This window comes from Bombus vancouverensis, chromosome 5 (assembly GCF_051014615.1).
Source record: "Bombus vancouverensis nearcticus chromosome 5, iyBomVanc1_principal, whole genome shotgun sequence".
Taxonomy (NCBI): Eukaryota; Metazoa; Arthropoda; class Insecta; order Hymenoptera; family Apidae; genus Bombus; species Bombus vancouverensis.
In genome coordinates, this window is record NC_134915.1 from 803,714 (window position 1) to 826,924 (window position 23,211).

Sequence of the window (23,211 nt, forward strand, 5' to 3'; positions counted from 1 at the left end):
ACTAGTCGGAGAGGAGTGGATGCTAAAGAAATTTCTGGCGGTAATCATAAATTTCAAGTATCGAGGGAAGCGAATGTTTGCCACCTTTGAGTCGAAGGTAATTGCAGGTATTCTTGATTTTCGTCTAATTTCGGCTTCAAGAATCAGCCTTTAAATTTCTTGACATCTGACGCCGAACACCCTGCATTGGTAGATCACATGATACGACGATACGAAGCGTGATTACATCGATATCGTGTGAAGATGCGAGTACGAGTAGTCTGAGAAAGTGTGAGAACAGAAGGAACGTATGATTGTACGGAAAATGTATATGTCAGCAGTTTCTGATGTCAAGTAGGCAAAACGTATCTATAAATGCAGATGAAAAGCCTTGACTAATTGCCTGCGAGTCCTTTCCACCGATCTCAGATTTCACTTCTTTTGATCGCACTTTCGAATGGCTTGTCTTTTACGATATTGCAATTTAGTATAACGTTTCTTATAACGTCCACCCTTTCCAAAGCGCGGCTGGGACGATTCTTAGAATCTTAAGGTGGCCTTTACGGCTGCTGCTGTAAATTTCTTCCAGATCTCGACGATTGATTGATTCGTCGCTTATTAATCAATTATCCTTCGCCCGATGTATCGCGTTTGTCCGTACGCATTGATAGCGAAACACTCGTCTTCTACGTCTCGAGAGACGCGCCAAAGCTTTTTCAGTCGAGTTGTTAAGTGCCTTCGAGTAACATAAGGCGTGTCAATTGTCGTAGGGAAGAAGATTGTGACGTTCGAAGACCTGAAACATCCCACGCGACGTTATCCGATAAAAATCACAGATCAAACTCTATATCTGCCTACTCGTTAAAATCCATGTGGCGGATGAAAAGAGAGTTTTGCGTTTCGTCCCGGGACTACCGGTGGACTCGTCAGTAATGCTATGCCCGGTAGTCCCTGCCTTGGACGTAGAGGGAGTCTCGCTAGGTGAGGTATTTATATCATTCGCCCGTATATTCGACCGCTAGCGAGATAGACAGACTCGTTGTCGTCGTAGCCCTCTGGTGTTGGCGGTTGGTACCCGCGGAACGCCCGGGAGGTGTTGCGCCGCGTTGATGCCTCGACCTGTCGGCGTCCTATTGATACCGATCCGCTACATCCATAACACCGTTTCGAAAACCGCCTCGTGAAACTTTCGAGTAAAAAGGGTCGATGTTTCGTCCGATCCCTTGTCTGCACGAACTATTGATAAATAATAGGACGTGCAAACGATGTTTGTAAAAATGGACTGTTATGGGTTTTAACGAGTAGGCGGATATAACGTTTGATCGGCTTAGATATGACAACACCAGACTATATACTGGTAGAGGAATGCAAATTAATAGAAATGAAAGAAAAGAGCAGCGAGGTATGAAGAGAAAGCCCTAGAATCAAAAAAGGAATTAGTAAAGGAATGCATAAAGGAAAGAGAGAAAGAGAGAGAATGGAGGAATGGTCAGGAAGGGAAAGAGCAAGAGAGAGAAAGAAGGGACTAGAAGAGGTGAGAAAAGGAGGGACGCAGATAGAAACAGGAGAGGAGCAAGAAAGGATGACAGCTGACCAAATTATAGAAGAAAGAAGAAAGAGAGAAACAGAAGAGAGGGGAAAAGGATAAGGGAATCCAAGAACAACATACGCTACAGAAACACAGCCAAAGAGAAATGACCAAAGTACTTGGAAGGGAGGATGAAGTGGAAGGACAGAAGAATACTGGCAAGATTCAAATGCGGAAACGAGAACAAAGCAAGGGAATACTGGAAAGAAGAGGGGGAAGAAAGATGCAGACTATGCAGAAGGAAAGAAGAAAACCTAAGACGTGTAATAGAAGAATGTGAAATAACTGGAGGACCAAAGGACATAGGAAAAACGCTGAACGAGACTGGAGAAGGTTTAGCAGAACTGAAAGCAATAATAGAGAAGAGAAGGGCAAACGACAAGGAGGAGGCACAGCAAGGAGGCTAAGGACCAAAGTGGCAATAGTTTTTAGTCATTAATTGATAATTTATAGTTCCTAATTTTTAGATTTTAGCGGTAGAATAAGCAAGGTAGTGCAATAGAATAGAGTGGAAAAGAGGGGAGGTAGACATGTAAGAAGGGAATTGGATGTAAGAGATGTAAAACCGAAAGTTCGTGCAAAGCCGAAAGGCACGGACTAAACAATAATAAGTAAATAAATATAACGTTTGATCTACGATTTTTATTGGAAAATGTCGCGTGGGATGGTTCGAGTGTTCGAATGTCATAATCTTTTTCTTTACCACTTGTACGAAGTAAGCTGCTGCCTATGTATCGTTATCGATTTCAGGATCCCTGTGCACCCCGCTGCGTAGGCTGACCTACTTTCGTTCGTGTAAGGATGTTTGCTCGCGCACAGGGGCATTTCGGCTAATTTTTAATCGTCAATAATTAAAAAACAAAGCCGAATATGCAATTTTTCATCTTGAGTTTCATATTATTTTCACTTCAAGAATCGCCGTTTAAATTTGTTCACACACAGCTTGTATACACCTGTATACCTGTTTCGTTCAAATAAAGTGTAGCTATTTGTCTTTTGATCTCTAGCGATACATAATCACGTTCGAAAAGGGAGAAAGATATACAACAAGTATTTGTCGGCGTTCGATCTGGAATAAATAAAAATTTCCATTTTCGTTATCAAACTAGAGATGCTTCGATATAGTCGCTAAGGACACGCGGCAAAGACGGACTTGATCGCGAATCATAGAATTGCAAGATCGTCGACTCTCTGAACGCTGAGCGTTGCTAATTTAGGTTTTGCCGACAATCTGTTAATATCGGTTGTTCAGTTGCAAAGTGTTTTAAATACCGTCGTATCGTGGTGACTTAAGTATCTTAGAAACTGAAATATTTATTAAAAACACAACAGTTATGCATATTTTTTGTTGACAATTCTAGAAAAATACGAAGCTCGAAGAAACACGATATTTAAAAAATTGGCGCTACGATAATAATATAAGAATTAGAAAAGAAAAAAGGTATAACAAAACTAGAGCTGAGAGAGCAAAGAGTTCATTATTGTGGATGATAAGGTTAGTAATGCAATAATTAGTTAAGCACAATTGATCGTATAATGTTTTAAAATACGTTATTTAGAATACGTTCCTCTAGATGAAATCTCTAAAATCTACACGTGCAGTGCAGTGTAAGAACTGGTCATAAAAAGGACCATGCCTTTTTACTTTTTACGTACAAAGACTCATGCCAATTTTATGCTCAATTCGATGCAATAAAAAGAAGAACGAAAGAAAAGAACGAGTACTGTCTAGTTTGATGTAATCATGTATATACAGTGGCTCACAAAAGTAATCGAACACTTATCACTACACAACATCTTCACAAACGTATCGTGCGCATTATACAAAACTGTAACGAGAGGCAACTTTCGTAATGACGATCAAACATGAAAACAATTCGAAAATGTACCTACGAGTTACAAGACACTTATTGCAAACGTACGCTGGGCGAAAAATTAGTACACAGCGGTAGCGCGGTAATCTTAAGCACGCCAAATGATGCAATTTATTAATACTGCGATTAATCGACCGTAGAGAAATTTTGGTGACATTTGCGAAACGTATGTTTGCATAAATACTACGCAACGTCCGGGTGACTCGTCAAAAATTAAAATAAATTAAATCGTGTTATTTCTCGCGGAATTCTTCAAAATGGTCAATACGATAAACTGATATAGGCGAGATGCGGACAAACGGGTGAAACGTGAACTCTCGCATCTGAAGAATACTTAGCGACTGAAATAAAAAGCTTAGATAAATATCCGCGCTTAGATACAAATGGGTTAGCTAGTTGGCAATCTGATAATGTCGCCTACGACAGAGGAAGACACGAAGAGAAGAATACGAAACGCTGTCAAGACCACGAGTGCAACAATGCTGTCAAATACGAAATACAGCTGTTGAGATATGTATAATTTTCTGTGCTGGACTAGGTTAAATGCGTAGTAGAGATACTTGTATGTGAATATCAGTGTGTGGAAGTATGTGTGTCCGAAGCGTCTCGAAAACAGATGAATGTAAACTCTTCGGTCGGTTAAGGTCCGTCGAAGAGTCGGTTTACAGTCGGGTATAGAAGAAAATGCTGAGACGCGTGCAAGTGTGTATCGATGAATATATAAGGAATCGTCCATGAAATAAATACATCATTGTTTTAATATTAATCCTCGGTATAAATTTAATGTTCCTATAACATTATTTCGGCCTCAAAGATCCACAATTCTCAACAACAGCCAAAAGCTTCCTACTAGCAACTTTCTATCGAGGGCGGCTAAGACCCTTCCTAGTCCACCAACCTTCGTTTATCCAATCAGAAGCAATGTATACTGCCCTCACTTTCCTGACCAAAAATGTCATGAACAAATCCGATAGTCCCGTGTCCTTAGAACATTCCCAATAGAATCTGGTATACCTCAAGGTAGTGTCCTCGGACCCCTGCTGTTCTCCATCTACACTGCCGACTTACCTATATCAAACGAGATAACAATAGCAACATTTGCTGACGACACAGCGCTATTAGCTACCCACGCAGACCCGGTAATTGCCTCATCCACTCTCCAGCGATGTCTCGACTCTATGGAAAAGTGGTTTCATAAATGGGGCATCAAAATTAACGAAAAAAAATCCTCACATGTAACCTTCACGCTCCGAAAACAAACCTACCCCCAGGTCACCATCAATACTACAATTCCTAGCAGGGACTCAGTCAGATATCTGGACAGGACCCTGGACAGGAGACTAACATGGAAAAAACACATCTCAGATAAAACGAAGCAACTAAAGGACAAACTAAAAAAATTCTATTGGCTCACGGGCCGACGCTCCAAACTAAACATACAGAATAAAATTACCCTCTACAAGACCGCAATAAAACCTGTCTGGACCTACGGAATCCAATTATGGGGAACAGCAAGTAACTCCAACATTGAAATACTTCAGCGCTTCCAATCGAAAGCGTTAAGATCCTTAATTGATGCACCTTGATATGTTACCAACGAGACAGTACATCGCGACCTCAAGATACCAACAGTCAAAGAGGAAATAACAAAATATAGCGACAGATATAGCAAAAGAGTCAACAAACACCGAAACCCCCTAATCACTGGACTACTTGATACGTCGGACCAGATTCGCAGGCTGAAGAGGCACTACCCGCTAGACCTAAACGCTAGATTCAATTAGTTATCTAAATTAAGTAATATTCACTTATTTATAACACTTACTTATAAATTATTCTTATCTATAATAAGTATTAACTTATTATAAATAATCAGCCATGCCACTGCGCCACGCCAGAAAAATTACTGAAAATTCTCAACGCGAGAATTGATTGTAATTTTAATAAATAAATAAATAAAAAAAAAACGTTTATTGTCTACCACGTGTTAGCATGGAAAGTTGGTTTCCTTCGCATCTGATATGTTTCGTTAGCAACTGTTTCGCGAGGGCGGCTAAAATCCTTCTTGGTCCACCAACCGTTTTATCATCCAATCGGAGACGGTGTCTACTGCCCTCACTTCCTTAACCAAAATTGTCATCAACAAATCCGATAGTCCCGTGTCCTTAGACACACCCACCCCTTGCTTTCCTCAGACACAGTATCGTCAGTAAGACTCACTTATTCTGTATCCTTAGAATAGTCAACATATCTTTACCAGTCTCTACCCTTATAACAGTCGCAGTGTAACTAAGTCTTACATAAGGTGGTTGGAGTGAATTGTGATTTGTGTTAATTCAGTGTGTATTACATTGTGATTGCTGAATTCGTAATAAAGTTTAATTAAAAGAAAATTAATAGTTGTGTTACGACTCAGCTATTTTATTTCATCAACCAACCCTTAAGTTTACGTGACATCGGCTTCGGGGTTTTCAGCCAGGGTGCGGATCTGGACCAGCTCAAATTGTATTCTTACTTATAATTACACTTCTATTTAAATATTATTTTCTACCTTACAATTTATCCACGAGTTTCTCTGTTTACACATCGAATAACCTCGACATAAATGAACAGAAATTACCGTGACATGGCATTTCTCGAAATGTCAACAGTCGTCTGAGAAAAATCTCTCGATCCTCGCGAATACCCAACCCTCTGTGGTAGCATTGAAACAGCGAAAACGAGTGGACGATTGCTATAGTTTGCGAGAAAGCGGCTTGTAACGCTGTATACAGGCTGTACAGGCTATACAGGATACAGTTGCCAAGAACGTTCGAATACTTTCGTGAACCATCGTGAGTAATATTTAGTGGAGGAGCATCGAATAAAATAGGTAGTAGAAAAAAAGGATCGTCTGGCGCGTGTGTTGTTAATTAGTGAATGAAAGAGAAACGATCGCCTAATTTACCTGTCCTTTGCCGTCGTTTCGTGGCTTCGACTCCGTTTCTAACGTCTTCGACGTCACTTGTCGCCGATGCAATGTAACCGTTTGCCGTTTTCGTGGTGGAAGCGATGCCGCGACATTCAACCTCATTCTCCTGACGAACGAGCATGCTTACCTGCTCGTTAGACCTGCGCAAGATCGTCTTACCGCTGTTAGAATCGAATGGACCGTCTATCACCGTCGTGATGATCGTTCCCGAATCGGCTGCCGGGAACACGTACGTCTCGTTCGCGATTTCTTTACCAGCTTTCAGCGATTCTGCCGCCACTTTCGAACTCTTTATGATCAAAGCGGTCGACCTGACCACCTTCGGACTCTTTTCGAGGGCGTTTATACGTTGCCTGACGACGTTATCGATGTTACGGCCGACTAACTCCTCCGAACCTATCACTATCTTTTGACTGTACAATGGCTGAGGTCGGTTCGCCGTGCTCTTGGGATATTTCATTCTAACTTTCGCACGATTTGTGGTGGTGTTGAAAGTGATGGTGGTGGTAGTGGTGGTGGTGGTAGTGGTGGTGGTGTTGTGGGTGGCTCTCACATGCGTATCATTTTCGTCTACTGCTAAACGAACAGAAAGAAAAAGAAAAGACAAATGAACGATCTAAGAAGCCAAAGAAGCGCCGATTCTATGTCGTTCTTTCTTTTTCTCTTCCCTTTCTCAAATAACGTGTTTACGACCGGCAACGTTTTCTATTTAATTGCCAATTATTCGATATCGATGCATTTCCATCATTTCCATCCGAATTACGATCAATTTCTTCTTAAAATTACGAACCAAAGAGACACCACGCCAAAATAAACTATCGGCTTTTAGGGAATTTCACGTTTTTATCTTTTTCGCGTGTCACAAAGTATTTTTAAGCTGGAAACATTATGATTCCTTTAATTCGATCGTACCGCTCGATCGAATAGAATTACTTTACTTACGCGATATTCTTTAAATAATTTCCGTTCGAAACGTGTTCGAAATATCGTCGACCGTTTGAATCAACGATTAGATATAAATAATGAATTTCTTGAAATTCAAAGCCACGGCGAAAAGATAGCAAACAAGTAAACGTAACGGATATGCAAGCGTCTATCGCAAAGTACATCGAATATTCTGTGAGGATACGTTTCGTATAATACGGGGTGGTTGGTAACTGGTGGTAAAAGCGGAAAGGGGGTAATTCTACGGGAAAAAAGAAGTCGAAAATATAGAATAAAAATTTTTTTTTTAATTTTTCCATCGAGACAACGATCTACAGTGAGATCCGTTATAACGAGACGCGATAAAGTGCACGCGTACCGAGCCAAAATTCAAAGTGGATTTTCTCGAAAACAAAGCCTCGAACGAAAAATGTTTATTCTATATTTTCGACTTCTTTTTTCACGTAGAATCACCCCCTTTCCGCTTGTACCACCAGTTACCAACCACCTTGTATATACTTACGATCATATGTATCGTATCCTTGGATCGTTAGTGAAACGTTAGAACTTTCAAGTGTTCCATTACCATTTCGTTTGGAGACAAAGCTTCGATCAAAGCGAGACAAATTCTCGATTGCGATACATTAGTTTCGAAATAACCGATCGTAAAATAAGTTTCTGTAAATGTGGAACGAGGAACGTTCGTAAAACTTTAGGTCATTTAGGTTGCTTTTCCCCGTACCTTTTACGATTCGTTGCCCATTTCCCTATTAAGCTTTTCCTCCTAATTTCATAAAACTCCAACAGTAACTTCAGCTTCCGTTGTTTTAGACTGAACTCTTAGAAACATCGTATTACTTATCGAATTATCTAATATTATCCAGTGGATTGCTGAGACTCTTTCGATAAGGACGAATTATAACGACGTACGTAGATATATCCAGTTACATAGAAACTCCGATAACTATACATTTTCAATCTATCCATCCACTTTCTAAATCGGTTACAACGACGTTTTTATGTAAAAATCGTTGGCACAATCTTTGGTAAGAATTTCGCGAAGACCAGATCACCAAAATATAACGTTACATTAATATTCGAACATAGCACTATCTCTGTATTGCCTTGTGTAAAAGGAGATGATTTAAATATCGCGTTGCTTATTCTACGACAATACGAACTACGTGTAGCTCGAAAGTAGATAAACAATTTCTTCCTCGTAATCTTTATATTATTTCTTTTTTTTTTTAATCTATATAAAATTCTTTATATCTTTTAACAATATCCGTAATATCTGTCTAATCGATAGTAAGAATCGTGTTATTTCAGGACAATTTTTCCCTCCTCTTGGCGATAAACTGCAAGCTGTCTTTTATCATTAAATTAACATTCCTTCCTCCAAGTTTATCGATGTGTCGTGAAAATATCGGTGCTGATTAATTATGCTATAAAATAAATCTATTTCGCTATAGATTATAGAACGCCACGGCCGTGAAAATAAGATACTTTTCGTTAAAAGAAAACCTATCGTACGATTAAAAATTATCGTTAGGAAGAAACTGCTTTGGTACTTTCAAGCTACCACGTATGGCTTGTATTTTAAATAAAACAAGCAACGCGACACGTAAATCGCCTCCTGTTATAAAAAGCAACAAATACAAATAAATGGTGCTGTGTATAATGGTGCGAATATCGACGCGAGTAACCGCATATCGTAATTTCCGTTACCAAAAATATTAAAAAGTCCGTTCGGTTATCTAACGTGTACGCGATATTTAAATATTGTTCATATTGTAAGCAAGCGACAGGGTCGACACGCTTAAGAAATTCATTCAGCAACTATCGTACACGGTACGTTGAACTTTTAAACTTCGCAACAACGATTCGTATAACTCTCACTATGGTTTCGTCATATCGGACTAAACTGGATAAATCGATGTTTCGCGTTTCTGGATGCAAGGCCCTCCGAACAGACGAATGTAATTACAGGCTAAACGCTCTAACAGAGAACTTTCAAAAGAAATAACGAATATATGAAAATGCAAGAGACACGCACCGGTGAAAAGATTCGAATTGAAAGCTTACAGTATAAACCGCGTAAATTTCGAAATACAACTGCATAATAGAAACTTTTATTCGAGACGAAACGTATTTAGCGTACGCATCTTGTTACTTTTACTGATAAATAGAATTTCAATTAAGGTAGCTCGCGAGTAACAAATAAAACACACAGGGCAAGTCATTGGAATATGATAAAATTCGAAGAACTTGGAACTTGGGAAAATACATTGAAAGGAAATACTATGCTTCGATCGATAACAAACGATAAACTAACCGCGCTACGTGAACACGATTCTGTCCAAATTGCTATTTAAAATAAGAAAGATTGGGCGTAATATGGTACGTATGGGAATATATCTTAGGATATTACCGGAGCCTTTCAGCCAGACATAAAAATACTTGTATCGTGCGATATCGACGTCTGAGAGTAATATCGGTAAAGTAAGAAACCAATTGTGTACATGCGATCGATATGATATAACGGCAAACGTAATTATAAGATTATCGACTTGGTAATAGAGAAATATTCGTCGACTGAATCACGATACAGGGCTTCTTGAGTATTACTAAGATCATCTATATGTTATAAGCTATAACGATATCGTAACAAAAAAATGATCTTTTAAATCTGAAACAAATTAATTAGGCTTATTTACACATGCGTGTAGTAAGTGCATTCCATCGTGACGCATGGTTCCTTTATCGATATGTACAATGTAAGAGACGGATCTTCTCAGTTGCATGTGCGAATGTGTATATGTGTCTGATAAAATGTATGCACCGAGTTGTACAATTAACACGGATGATTGACGATGAATTACGATAAAAGAGAGCAAATATGTATATAACGTACAAACATATAAACGCTTTATTCGATATCACGAAAGGTACTATGCGTTGCTGAGCGAAAGTCCTTCGAGGCGGCACAGAAATGACAGTTTTACTTACTTCGCCTAATTTTTACGCCAAGTTCGTGTGCACACGCTGTCTTTAAAACGTACATAGACCTACGCCTAGTCGCTATACTCTGAGCCCTTTTCAAGCGATATATAAAATTCGGCTGAACAATATACAACGAATAAGCGTGTGCAAAGCGATTCCTTATGAAAGAAGAAAATACAGAGCAAAGTTTCTTCATATGACGCGTCGCCGTTTTCGAGAAAATTGAATTTGAAAATTTACTCGAAAAGTATACTCGAACAGTAGAGTAGAGAACAGTTCATCGACCGTAGAGCTTTGACCGATAACAGTTTTTGACTGGCAACGTCTTTAACCGACTGGCAGGATAATAGTACGGAGAAATAAGAGAGAATATTTACTTATGCGTGTAGATTTATCGCTGTGAAAATCGATGGCCGGTCGGATTAACGATATTGGCCCGAAGCTAACACACAGGCCATAGGTTTGTAACTGGTGGTACAAGCGGAAAGGGGGTGATTCTACGCGAAAAAAGAAGTTGAAAATATAAAATAAACATTTTTCGTTCGAGGCTTTGTTTTCGAGAAAATCGACTTTGAATTTTGGCTCGGTACGCGTGCACTTTATCGCGTCTCGTTATAACGGATCTCACTGTAGATCGTTGTCTCGATGGAAAAATTAAAAAAAAAAAATTTTTATTCTATATTTTCGACTTCTTTTTCCCAGTAGAATTACCCCCTTTCCGCTTTTACCACCAGTTACCAACCACCCTGTATAAGACTAGCTATATTTCCTTTTAACGTGGCTTGTGTCGTTGCAGTTGATCTAAAGGTTATGTAAATCAGTAGCCGGAAGGATAAGACGAGTTGATCCGTGTAGTACTATCTATTTAGCGAATGATTCCGTTTTATTGGAATTTTCTGTTAGGTATGTGTATGGTAAGAAGGTGCAACAGAAGATAATTCATAAGAGGTTCCTGAAGCACTCCTGTCATACGCGTAGGATGGTCATCGTGGAGTTTTAGTCGCTAAGAGTCGACGCTACTCTGCTGTTACCGATTACTAGCAGCAGCGGAGTGTCCACGAGGATTTCTCCACGTGCAAAAATGAAAAAAAAGAAGGTACGTGCGTGGTGGTTCGAACGATGTCAAGATTCTGGTAGCTTAGAGAGCTTATGAAACGTCTAATTGGCAGGTCCAGTATGGTGTCTTGTACCTCTGATGCAACGGATACCCGTCTGAATAAGAAACTTGGCTGATGTATAACCAATCATATCCGTGTTCCTTCCGAGAGACTTCTCAGCAAAGCACAGTACACGCTTAAAGTCTATATTGATGCAATTATTTAGAATTCGATGAACAGCAAAACTTGCATTCGCGTGCATTCTCTATTATTGTACGGGGTATCAGCTAAGAAACGATTCGATCGAAGAGATCGTATGAAAGAAATCTGTAATTAAGATTCATATTTACTGTAAGCCATGCGTCTCGAATCAGCGTAAATATTCGATTGAATAAAAATCCAGAAGAAAAGACGAATGACAAAATTCTATGTACAAGAGAATTAAATGCGTGACTGACCGTTATTTCTTCTGCCATGAATTTCTTGGTCCTCCGAGACAGGTTCTAGAAGTGGTAAAGTGTTATCTGGACAATAAGGTGAACTGAATGGAACGCCGGTACTACCTTCTGACATTCCAGCACCGTCCAAACCTGCACTGTGACAGCTACGTGGCAAACTGGAATATCCTAAAAATTCCAAACTCATAAGCATCGTATCTAAACTGTTTTTGGTAAATTGAAAATACAAAACTGCCGATTCTTATACATTTTATACATTTGTAAGAATTTACAAACTGCAAACATGCACACAGGATGCAAATAATTTACAGAAATGTAGAAAATGTCTAGGGTATAATGGTCTCCCTAACACTTAGGTAAAACAATTTTCTATCTAAGCTCCGTTTTGTTCCTTATATTAGTAAAAATACAAATTCGCATAAAAATCTGTAGTACAATGTAAAGAACGTTTGAATAGCGATCAGTCTCCGTCTCCCTATCTTTTTTGTTTTCTATTCGTACAGCTACAGTGTATACACTATCGTCCACAAGGCATGGAACACTCAGCACGATTAGCATAAGTACGAATGGTCGTTGCAATTACAAAATGAAATTGATACTTATTAACCGTATATATTGTGAGAAGAATTGTAAATCAAATTATGCTTGTTTACTTGTTACAATTATATCCAGAATGTGACACGGTGTTCTACTAAACTTGTAGTTTATCGCAATACCGTTACACTTTTGCCTTTGAAATTCCCATCAGGATGGATAAATCTGGCTTTTGCCACACTGTCTCTACTCTTTTTCCATCCTTGCTTGTCTACCCAGCCACGCGAGAACACCAAGAGTGTTGAGAATTATCCTGACTTTCTTGCACGATCCTCTTCTCATTTTTTTCTTGTTAGTAATCGGACGTCGTTACAGCTTCGTTTATCGTAGAAAATCAGTATTTACCGGCAATTGATAAATCGAGTGTGCGACTGGACAGGTTTGATTGCACTTATACGCGCACCTTGGTAGATATTTATACAATTACAAAACAAAATACGAGTTCTGTATCTTATTTTGGGTTAGCATCGTTTTGATGCTTAGTATGCGCCCAATTTCTATCTATTTCTATCTATTCCTCGCGAATATCTTGCTACGCTACGTACTAATTTCTGTATTAACACGTTGACTGCCACGCGTGTTTTCAACGAAATCTCCGTCAGGCCACGCGTACAGCAGTACCAAGCGATCTCTGCTAGGTGCTCCTGTAACGTCACTTCACATCAGAGACCAGGCCACACATCGCGGACAGGATGGCACCCAGATGTCTGCGCATCCTTGGCGCGTACCCTCAATAGTCTTAAGTACCCACCAGGGGTCTTGGAATTTTCATAGTTAAGGTCCTTCGGACCAAGCGAGTATCTCTTGTCTTGGATTCCCTTTTACGTTCATTGTCTACCACGTGTTAGCATGGAAAGTTGGTTTCCTTCGCATCTGGTATGTTCCGTTAGCAACTTTCTCGCTAGGGCGGCTAAAACCCTTCCTGGTCCACCAACCGTCTTATTATCCAATCGGAGACAGTGTCTACTGTCCTCACTTCCTTAACCAAAATTGTCATCAACAAATCCGATAGTCCCGTGTACTTAGACACACCCATCCCTAGCTTTCCTCAGACACAGTATCGTCAGTAAGACTCACTTATTCTGTATCCTTAGAATAGTCAACATAACTTTACCGGTCTCTACCCTTATAACAGTCGCAGTGTAACTAAGTCTTACATAACGTGGTTGGAGTGAATTGTGATTTGTGTTAATTCAGTGTGTATTACATTGTGATTGCTGAATTCGTAGTAAAGTTTAATTAAAAGAAAATTAATAGTTGTGTTACGACTCAGCTATTTTATTTCATCAACCAACCCTTAAGTTTACGTGACACTTCCATCGATATTTTAGTAATGCGAGTCGCTCAAGCGGTGGTCTCGAGAATGATCTTTCGTTTCGTTTGTTCGCAACATTAAAACCACTAGCTGTTGTTGAATATAACGAAGGAAAGTGTGGTATAGATTATTCCGACCAAATGGTTTCTTATGCCACCACAATTAGAAAAGGAATCGAATGGTACAGAAAACTTGCTGTTCAATTCCTTCTGGGAATTTCTGTTGTAAACGCTTTGACGATTTACAAAATCGCAACAAGGAAAATATAAATATTAGAATATTTAGACAATTATTAGTTGGAAAATTATTAAGGTTGTCTGAAAATACAAAAGATCCTTGTCTTCGACGGAGTTAGCATAATATCGCCGTTCGGAAAAACGATTCCGGAAGAAGCATTAGACGCGCGTGCAAACTATGTTATGCGAATAAAAGACGTCGAATGGACCGAACAAAGGCAGAAAAGAATTTGAAGAAAACAACAACTTATTGTCCAAATTGTCCTGACCAACCTCACCTACGTCTAGAATGCTTTAAAGTTTTACATTCTAAATCATTTTTTTAATAAACCATTTTCGTATTTTTATTTTATAACAATTCAACAGTTTTATTATTATGGAATATCTTTTCAAATACCTACGACGATCCCTGGCAAGTAGTCAAATAAGCGACACCCGAATGTGTTACGCGGCCTGACCATAAACTTTGCTGACACCCGAATACGGGTGTCGTGGCAGTCAACGTGCTAATAATTAATTTGAATTTACACGACACCAGGACGCTAGAAAGAAACAATAGATAGATACTAACTTATTTCGACGAGATCCTGACTAGGGGTACTGGGGGTAGCTGGCACACTACTAGCTTTTCTTCTAAGACACGTCGTTTGACATCGCTGTATGGGTGGTTCTTCCTTCCGAAGTGGACCCGTTTCCTCTAAAACTTCCTTTTCTGTCCTGCCAGTATATTTGAATTTCGTACCCCAAGAGAAGATAGATCCACCGCTTACAACCGGTGCATCCGATGCCCTAGGTAATCTAATCAGAAGAGAGTGTTCAGTTAGTGATTTACTCGGCTGTTTGATCGGTTTCGTCGGTCTCCGTACATTCAAACAGTTATATCAAGGTATGTCTCTGAGAGAATGAATTTCTTGGGAATATCTTCAAATTTTAGCTACGTGTTAAAAAGGATACGATGTTCGCGTAGCTAAAACTTAAGGAAGCCTGGCGGTACCCCGAGGTCAACGTATCGAACCTCAAAGCTTCTCCAAAATCGAAAGCGAATTGCTTGCGAATTTTTCAAACAGCTGATATATCGCGTGAAACTACGTTAGAACTTTTATATTAAAAAATGGACAGGCCCAGCGGTACCGTTTCTCAGATAAACGAGTGCAAATTACGCGATTTGATGAAGTTCTGGATGAATGTAAGGCATGCGTGTGCACAGATATAACGCTGCCATGCGTGTCTACGTAAAGGGCTGGGCTAGCGTGTTCAGTTTTTCCAAAAGGTTGCTTTCTCACTCGTATGTGCCGACCACATACAACAACATTCTCACGCATACGCTCTCGCGTGTTAAACATTCGCGAGCGATTATACTCTGAGACATACCTTAAGTACGATAATTATACACGATAATATCTGTATGTTAAAAAAGTTCTTAAAAATCGAACAGGCTGCTTGTATTTCAAAACGAAATATCCGTTGTACCATAAATAGCTTCCCAAGATTCGTGTCATTTTTCACGTTAGGATTCGGTGTAACATTTTTTTCCATCGTCCTACGTCCTCTTTGTAGCTTCCATATAATAAAATCCGCGAAATAATAGTTTAAACGTTTGAAAATATAGAAAATTAAGACTAATAACGTTCTATAATGAAAACATAATACAACAACCTTTAACCCCTTGGCCTACACGTTACCTGCCGATCGCGCGAGCCATAATAAGCAAGAAGTTTGGTCGCCCTCCGTGCCATTCATCTGTTCAGCCGTGTGCCAGAACTGGCGCAAAATGTACTTCTTATGACATGGATATTTAGGGGCTACAAAAGGAATTGCGAAACAATAAACAACGTTTGAGGACAAATAGTGTTTTCAAGACGTCTAGGACGTGATCGTGATCAATTGATCAGTTGACAAAAACAGTTTATCATTTCAAAGTGGATAACGAATCACTAGAAATTTGTAAATTGCCACGAGTCAGACTCGTGGGTTCCGTTTATGGCACAAATTCTTTACCACGAGTCAGACTCGTGGTTCTCGCTTATGGCACAAATACCTTACCACGAGTCTCGCTCGTGGTTACAGGCCAAGGGGTTAAATGTATTACCTTTTTGGTTATCGTCTTAAAGCAACAATGTTTACAAAGAAATTCGCTTTCAGACTCACTTTAGGAAATTTTTCATAATTTACGAGATTTCGTAACTGTAAGCATATATAACATTTATCATGAACAAAGAGCTCGTTCAAGTTAGTGCAAATTATACTTTTGCTGGCAGAAAGATGGAAAGGGCCAAGTGACGAAAATGTTAACACGATCGAAGAAAGACACCTAGCGCAGTTATCTCGCGACATCCTCGGATCGGGGCTCTAATTAATAATGATCTTATGCGCGAGGGCTGGAAATACGGGTAAAAGGAAGGGAAATAAAGTACTAGTGAAGAATCGAATCTTTTGCAAATAGCAATCGAATTTTTCTAACAAGAGAAAAATTGGACAGAACCATAGACGATGAATGATAGAGAGTCCTTATAAATTTTATTTCAGCGTTTACGCTTGTACCTATTTAAAAATGATAACCCACAACAGATATGATTCTAAACGAATCGGCAACTTTTGCTTCAAGAATGATACGCGAGAAGACACAGTGCACCGGCTTTTTTTCCAAAGATAAGACAACATATTAAAGTTTCACGAGGAGATCATTTTATTGCATATTCCTTATGCGAAAGTTCTACGCTTCCTTGTGTTCAGTCGTATATGTGTATTATACAGGGTGGTTGGTAACTGGTGGTACAAGCGGAAAGAGGGTGATTCTACGCGAAAAAAGAAGTCGAAAATATAGAATAACAATTTTTCGTTCGAGGCTTTGTTTTCGAGAAAATCGACTTTGAATTTTGGCTCGGTACGCCGTGCACTTTATCGCGTCTCGTTATAACGGATCTCACTGTAGATCGTTGTCTCGATGGAAAAATTAAAAAAAAAATTTTTATTCTATATTTTCGACTTCTTTTTTCGCATAGAATCACCCCCTTTCCGCTTGTACCACCAATTACCAACCACCCTGTATATAGCATTGTGTTTATCTACGAATTTATAAATATCATTCCGTTATACACAGTTACATACATACACAGATGCACGGCTAGATGCACATAGTACTATATACAGTTATACATATAAAGTTAGTGTACATTTGTGGTAAAAAAAAATCTTGGATCATTTTATAACTTCGTAATTACATTTTTACTAATCATTGACAAAAATATGCTTTTTCCTTGCAGCATAAAAGCTGCGTATACAGTATGCGGTCCGTGATTCGTAGTACAAGTAGTGGGAGGGGGATTCGCGAGATTCTGTGATTCGAAATACGATAAAAATTGAAAACAAAATTTCGTTGAAAGCCTCGCTTTGCAGAAGATCGAGTTTGAAAACCTGTCAAGAATACGCGGACTCGTCCAATTCTCAACTAGACGGAAGCGGATAATCCATAGGAAATTATTTCATGTGAAAACAAGTCGAAAACGTAGAATACGTTTTTGTCGTTCAAGGCCCTGTCCTGAAAAAAAATGTAGAGGACTTGTATAGAGAATGTTTGATCGTGAGATTTATTGACCCTTTGCACTCGAGAGGCGACTTTCAGTCAGCACGGCATTTCGTGCTGCAACTCCATTGGCGAACGAGAGGCGATAGTCCCTGTTTACGTTAGATTTCGACATCTCCAATTGACTAGAGTGCAATATTGGTTCGTAAATTGGTTCCTTAGCTCTTTGTGTTCTTTGTTAGGACGTGTAAAGTGTTAATGTTTAAAATGGAGATAAAATATTTAATCCCATATCCCTCCGAAACTATAGTTGAATTGAAACAACGTCTCCAACGTTAGTTCGAATTCGACGATCATGGCAAAAGTATAATATTATAGTTTAGAAGCCCTAAAAAAGTGGTTTTCGGGAGTGAAATTAGCTGAAACGAAGATGAACTTGATTTTGAACTGTTGAAGAATGAGATTAATTATATCAAGAACGCATCTTGGTGAATGCTTTATAAGTTACCATACAAAAAAATACAGAAATTAATATTACAAAAGCATATTTTCAAAGATGTAAATATAGATGAATTATTAGAATATAATGTTTTTGTAAGTTAATTTGTATATGAAATCATTTCACACTAGCTATAAGACACGCGTCACGTATACGCTAGATCATCCGGAGTAGCTGGTACACCCGGTCGAAAAAGTTCTCCAGTGCAAAGGGTTAAAAGTTATTTAACAACAAGTTAAAGCTTGTTGTTAAACCCATCGAATATATTTAAAATAATAAATTAGTATATCGACTATATTCGTTGATGCGCTCGTACAGTGTGTAAATCGCAAAGTAAGATCGCTAATGACTGGTTAATTAGATCGCTCATAATACGTTGATAACTCGATAGATAACTCGATAGATAACTCGATAGATAATTCTTAGATAACTCGTCGGTACTCAACTCTTTTCGATTGCGTCCGTTTATTTATACTGGTCGGAGGAAAATTTGAATTCGAGTTTGCTCGACGGTTGCACGTAGCAGCGATGTTGTTTTGCCCGCAGTTTATTTGTTCTTACACTATTTGTATCCTAACGATATTGATACTCCGAGGTAAAACAACAACATGATTCGAACTGTCCTCTACTCACGTGCCGCTACAAAAATAAGCTCGAATACTGGGCAACTCTTCATATTCGATTTTCTCAAATATTATGTTTTCGACTTACTTTCACACATACGGTAACCTCCTGTCGATTACCTATCCCTGTATAGTTGGCAATTAAACAAATTAATCTATACTTGTCAAGTTTTGAGAATCGATTTCCTCCAACACAGTTTGACTGTTCTTGATCTTCGTCGTATTTTCTCAGCCATAGAATCTCTCTGATCCCATTTGTACCATGAATTACGGATCCTATATGTAACATGTTATCAGATCTGATACACCTAACACCGTCGCTTTTCATTTTCTCTTATTTGTCAGGATACAAGCAAATGAGAGAAAGTTATCGTCCTTCGAGGAGATATTAGGATATAAGAGTGTCGTCTCAGGATCATCCGACATTACACCGTTGGTTTCGTTTTGTTAAACAAAACGACTAAAAAAAGCTAAGACGAAAACGCATACAGCCGTGTCCCGTAGCATGATCTTCGAATGATCTGGCCGATGATTTCCCGAGCACAAGATCAAATTAGAAGCTGGCGTAAAAAGGCTGTTGCAGAAACAGAATGAACACCTTAAACGCGTTATTTGTTATTTTAACGTATACTCGTGATGTTCTCCCTTAAACTCGATACTCTTATTTAGACGTAAAACGGTCTCGTCTCCAGCTCTCTTTGCTATAACCGAGAATATGCCTGCAGAAGCGTTGCAAATACATTTTCATGTTCTGCCGACCACATCTCTGTATACTATATTTTTGATCACGCCCCATTCTGCGTACTCTACATTGTACAATTATACAGGGTGGTTGGTAACTGGTGGGACAAGCGGAAGGGGGGTGATTCTACGCGAAAAAAGAAGTCGAAAATATAGAATAATAATTTTTCGTTCGAGGCTTTGTTTTCGAGAAAATCGACTTTGAATTTTGGCTCGGTACGCGTGCACTTTATCTATAGAAAATGTAAAAAATGTAAAACTATAAAATGTAAAAACTATAAAAAATGTAAAAACTATAAAAAATGTAAAAACTATAAAAAATGTAAAAAAATATTTTTATTCTACATTTTTTACTTCTTTTTCGCGTACAATCACCCCCTCCCTTTCCGCTTGTACCACCAGTTACCAACCACCCTGTATTGATACGATGATCAAAGATATCGTATACAGGAATGTTCAATCTCGGACACGATAAACAGATCTGGACGAGCATAGGTTCTTGGCGTAAACAAATGTACCGATTTTGGCGGAAAACATTTTAACGCGCATTAAAATAATAAATACCTTAATGTCGTTTATTAATTATTAATTATTCACGATGTTCTGCGATTCCTTTTCACGCGAGCTTTCATCTCGATCTTTTATATGTGAAATTTACGTGCCAGAAAAAAAAAGAAAAACGTAACTAGCGATATAATCTCGGAAGATACGACCTTGAGACGACTTCCACTCTCGTAGCCTAATTCTATTCCTTTCGCGACATGTTTTTGTATCGTGACAAATAAAAGAGCAATTAAGGATGGCAGAGTTAGGTGGGACACCTTATGCGTAAAACTCGTTAACGAAATGGTAATGGAACACTTGAAAGTTCTAACGTTTCACTAACGATCCAAGGATACGATACATATGATCGTAAGTATATACAGGGTGGTTGATAACTGGTGGCACAAGGGGGTGATTCTACGCGAAAAAAGAAGTCGAAAATATAGAATAAATATTTTTTTTTTATTTTTCCATCGAGACAACGATCTACAGTGAGATCCGTTACAACGAGACGCGATAAAGTGCACGCGTACCGACCGAAAATTCAAAGTCGATTTTCTCGAAAACAAAGCCTCGAACGAAAAATGTTTATTCTATATTTTCGACTTCTTTTTTCGAGTAGAATCGCCCTCTTTGCGCTTGTACCACCAGTTACCAACCACCCTGTATATATTTGATATAACGATATACGAAGCCGTGATTGTTCATGCCAGTACGTTAAAAGCCATTAGCTGAATAACAGCATACATACGTGAAAAATAACATTTGCTCGATGGCGCATCTCCATACGTGGCGGCAGTTCGATCCCGTGGGACACTTAAACCCAACTGTGTGCTTTTTCTGAAAATGGTTGGGAAACATTGCACTAAAACGTCTACTCTATGTACATTAGTTTCGACAGCTACAGCTACATGTTATTTTATCACGTAATTGCGACAAAAGGGAAGAAAACTCTTGAAAAAGAAAAACCACTGATTCTCTTTATCATATACTAATACCTTCTGACACAACCAAAATATTTCAAGTAACTATTTCACACCAGGTACTACTATCACACTATTACACGTAAATTATGTTTGACTACGTCTGTCTATGATCAATTACATTCCGATTAGTATCGATAAATAACAACCATAATTTAATTCCATAATAAGCATTAATTATTTAACGTTTAATGTACGCTTGTTACGTATGTTGCTTTAACATAGTAACGTAGTACCGATTCATCGTATATCCCATCTATATATCTTTTTCACATAGACGCTGCCTATTTCACTGACTTTTACTCTGCTATATAAAGCTGTTGAACACATAAGACAGTGGTTTTTAACCTGCTCGAAATCGCGCAACATTTTCACATTATAAGACACATTCGCGGAACGACAAAATCACCAAAGTGGCAAAGCTAACCGACTAAACTATCGATGAACGACTAAACTATCTTTTGCACGAACATATTCAAACGTATAAATTACGGATGAAAGAGCAGTATAGACAACGGTAAGAGAAGAAAACGTTAATTTTAAAGAAAGACGCTGTATTCGTAAAAGCTGTAATTAGAATAATTCTTTCGTCGAAATTACTCGTTACGTTTAATTCGCTGGAACGTTATTGTTCCGAGATATCGTTTCGGTTAAGAACCACTGACATAACGTATAATATAGTATAACTGACACACAGCACAATAACGCTATTACGAATGTTTAAAAAGTAAAGGATTATTAAATGCACTCCTACAGTGACAGTGTAGAATCTACCGAGGCAAATTGTTGGTTTAATACCGATTTGAGAGACTTCAAACAATTACGTCGCTTCATCGAGATAGCTAATCGTTCGAAATCTCTGCTCGTAGTTTCCGCCAGTAGCGATACAGCGATCTGCTCTCCACTCTCACATCGATTGCCGAATTATTACTAGTAACAAGTTGATCGCATTACACGACAATAATCAATCAAACATGTAATTTCCACCTATGTTAAAAGACACGAACAATCCGTGTGACTGCTGTGAAACGACTCACCTTTGTTCTCACGTCCTGGATAGGGCCAGCAGCGGTAGAAAATAATAAGATTAGTCGAACTCGTAACAATATCGAGCGCGTAACGTACAAGGTGTCTGACTTCGATTCAAGTAAATGCCAGCACATACGAATGAACGATGATTCGTGAGAAGAGCGTAGAGGTAGCGGTTCGCGAAAGTAATCAAACATGTACGCGTATCTACACATTTAATATGTCGGCTATTTTTAAGGGAAATAAATTTGAAGAATCGTACGCGTGTATCGATTCGTAGCCAAGTATGTTCGGTCTTGCTGCTTCTCGAAACCGAAACCTTCGACGAAAGAATTTTATTCCACGTTTCTTTCGTTATTTTTCCATGCCAGCTCGGCTACATTAATTTCTCGCAAACTCTTCCATTTAATTTTTCTTGAAAACTCAACCTCGGCCAACAAAATTTTACTCTGTATCCTCTTCTTATTTCCTTTTTTCCTCTTTTTGGCTCGACTGGACTCCGCATTCGAGACACGATTATCGTCGTTATAGTAGCAAAATTCCCACATAACAGAAACCCATTCGACGATGTACACGCATAAACAAGTTAGGAAACATTTATTGCAAACGTACGCTTAATGGAAAGTTAGTACACAGCAGTAATAGTGATAGAGTAATAGTAGTAGACATTTGGTTAATGCTAAAGTTGGTTTCACCGAATGTCGTAGGTAGCTTATCAGTGTAACGAATGATTTTATTCATCACCGTTCAACAACTCGTATACGTCTAATAACTCTCTTGTAACTTCTGTGTACATTTTTAGATCAGTTTCACGCATTGTCAACGTAACGGCGATAGTCGTGTCTCGTTACAACGTTTAACGAGATTTCAAGTTCTTCCATATAACGTACACATACGTAAAATGTTGGAATACTTTCGTGACCCGCGATGTATCATGAACCTGTATACGCGGTGTATCTAACAGGAAAATAAGAAGCTTTTGAAAGATCTAATTTTATATCCAAATACAAAATGGAAACACCGAATACGATCTGTTTCTATGGTTTTTAACTTTAATCTCTAATTTTTAATAATCGTGTTTCTCTTGCTTATGAGATTCTATCTTTCTATTGCAATTATTATACATCGGTCTGTCGATAAGTTTCACACGCTTTTACCGTTTACTGTATCTTTTGGTTCGATATTTAACTAATTATATTTATAGATACTATTAAAATTAATTAACATAATA

The 23,211-nt window shown here is 38.6% G+C and overlaps 1 protein-coding gene across 6 annotated transcripts in view; it reads right to left on the reverse strand.

Annotated features, from left to right (window-relative positions):
• Positions 1 to 23,211, reverse strand: part of Frmd5 (FERM domain containing) — a 68,222-nt gene that overhangs the window by 14,871 nt on the left and 30,140 nt on the right. For 2 of the 6 annotated variants that reach the window (XM_033333427.2, XM_033333433.2), the window contains 5 exons: positions 21,989 to 22,003; positions 20,720 to 20,808; positions 14,611 to 14,837; positions 11,895 to 12,062; positions 6,389 to 6,988 (listed from right to left, as the gene is read on the reverse strand). In XM_033333427.2, the coding sequence (XP_033189318.1) occupies positions 6,389 to 6,988; positions 11,895 to 12,062; positions 14,611 to 14,837; positions 20,720 to 20,808; positions 21,989 to 22,003 (1,099 nt within the window). The remainder of the gene's footprint in view (positions 1 to 6,388; positions 6,989 to 11,894; positions 12,063 to 14,610; positions 14,838 to 20,719; positions 20,809 to 21,988; positions 22,004 to 23,211) is intronic. The other 4 variants (XM_033333432.2, XM_033333431.2, XM_033333429.2 and 1 more) reach the window with 4 other exon arrangements.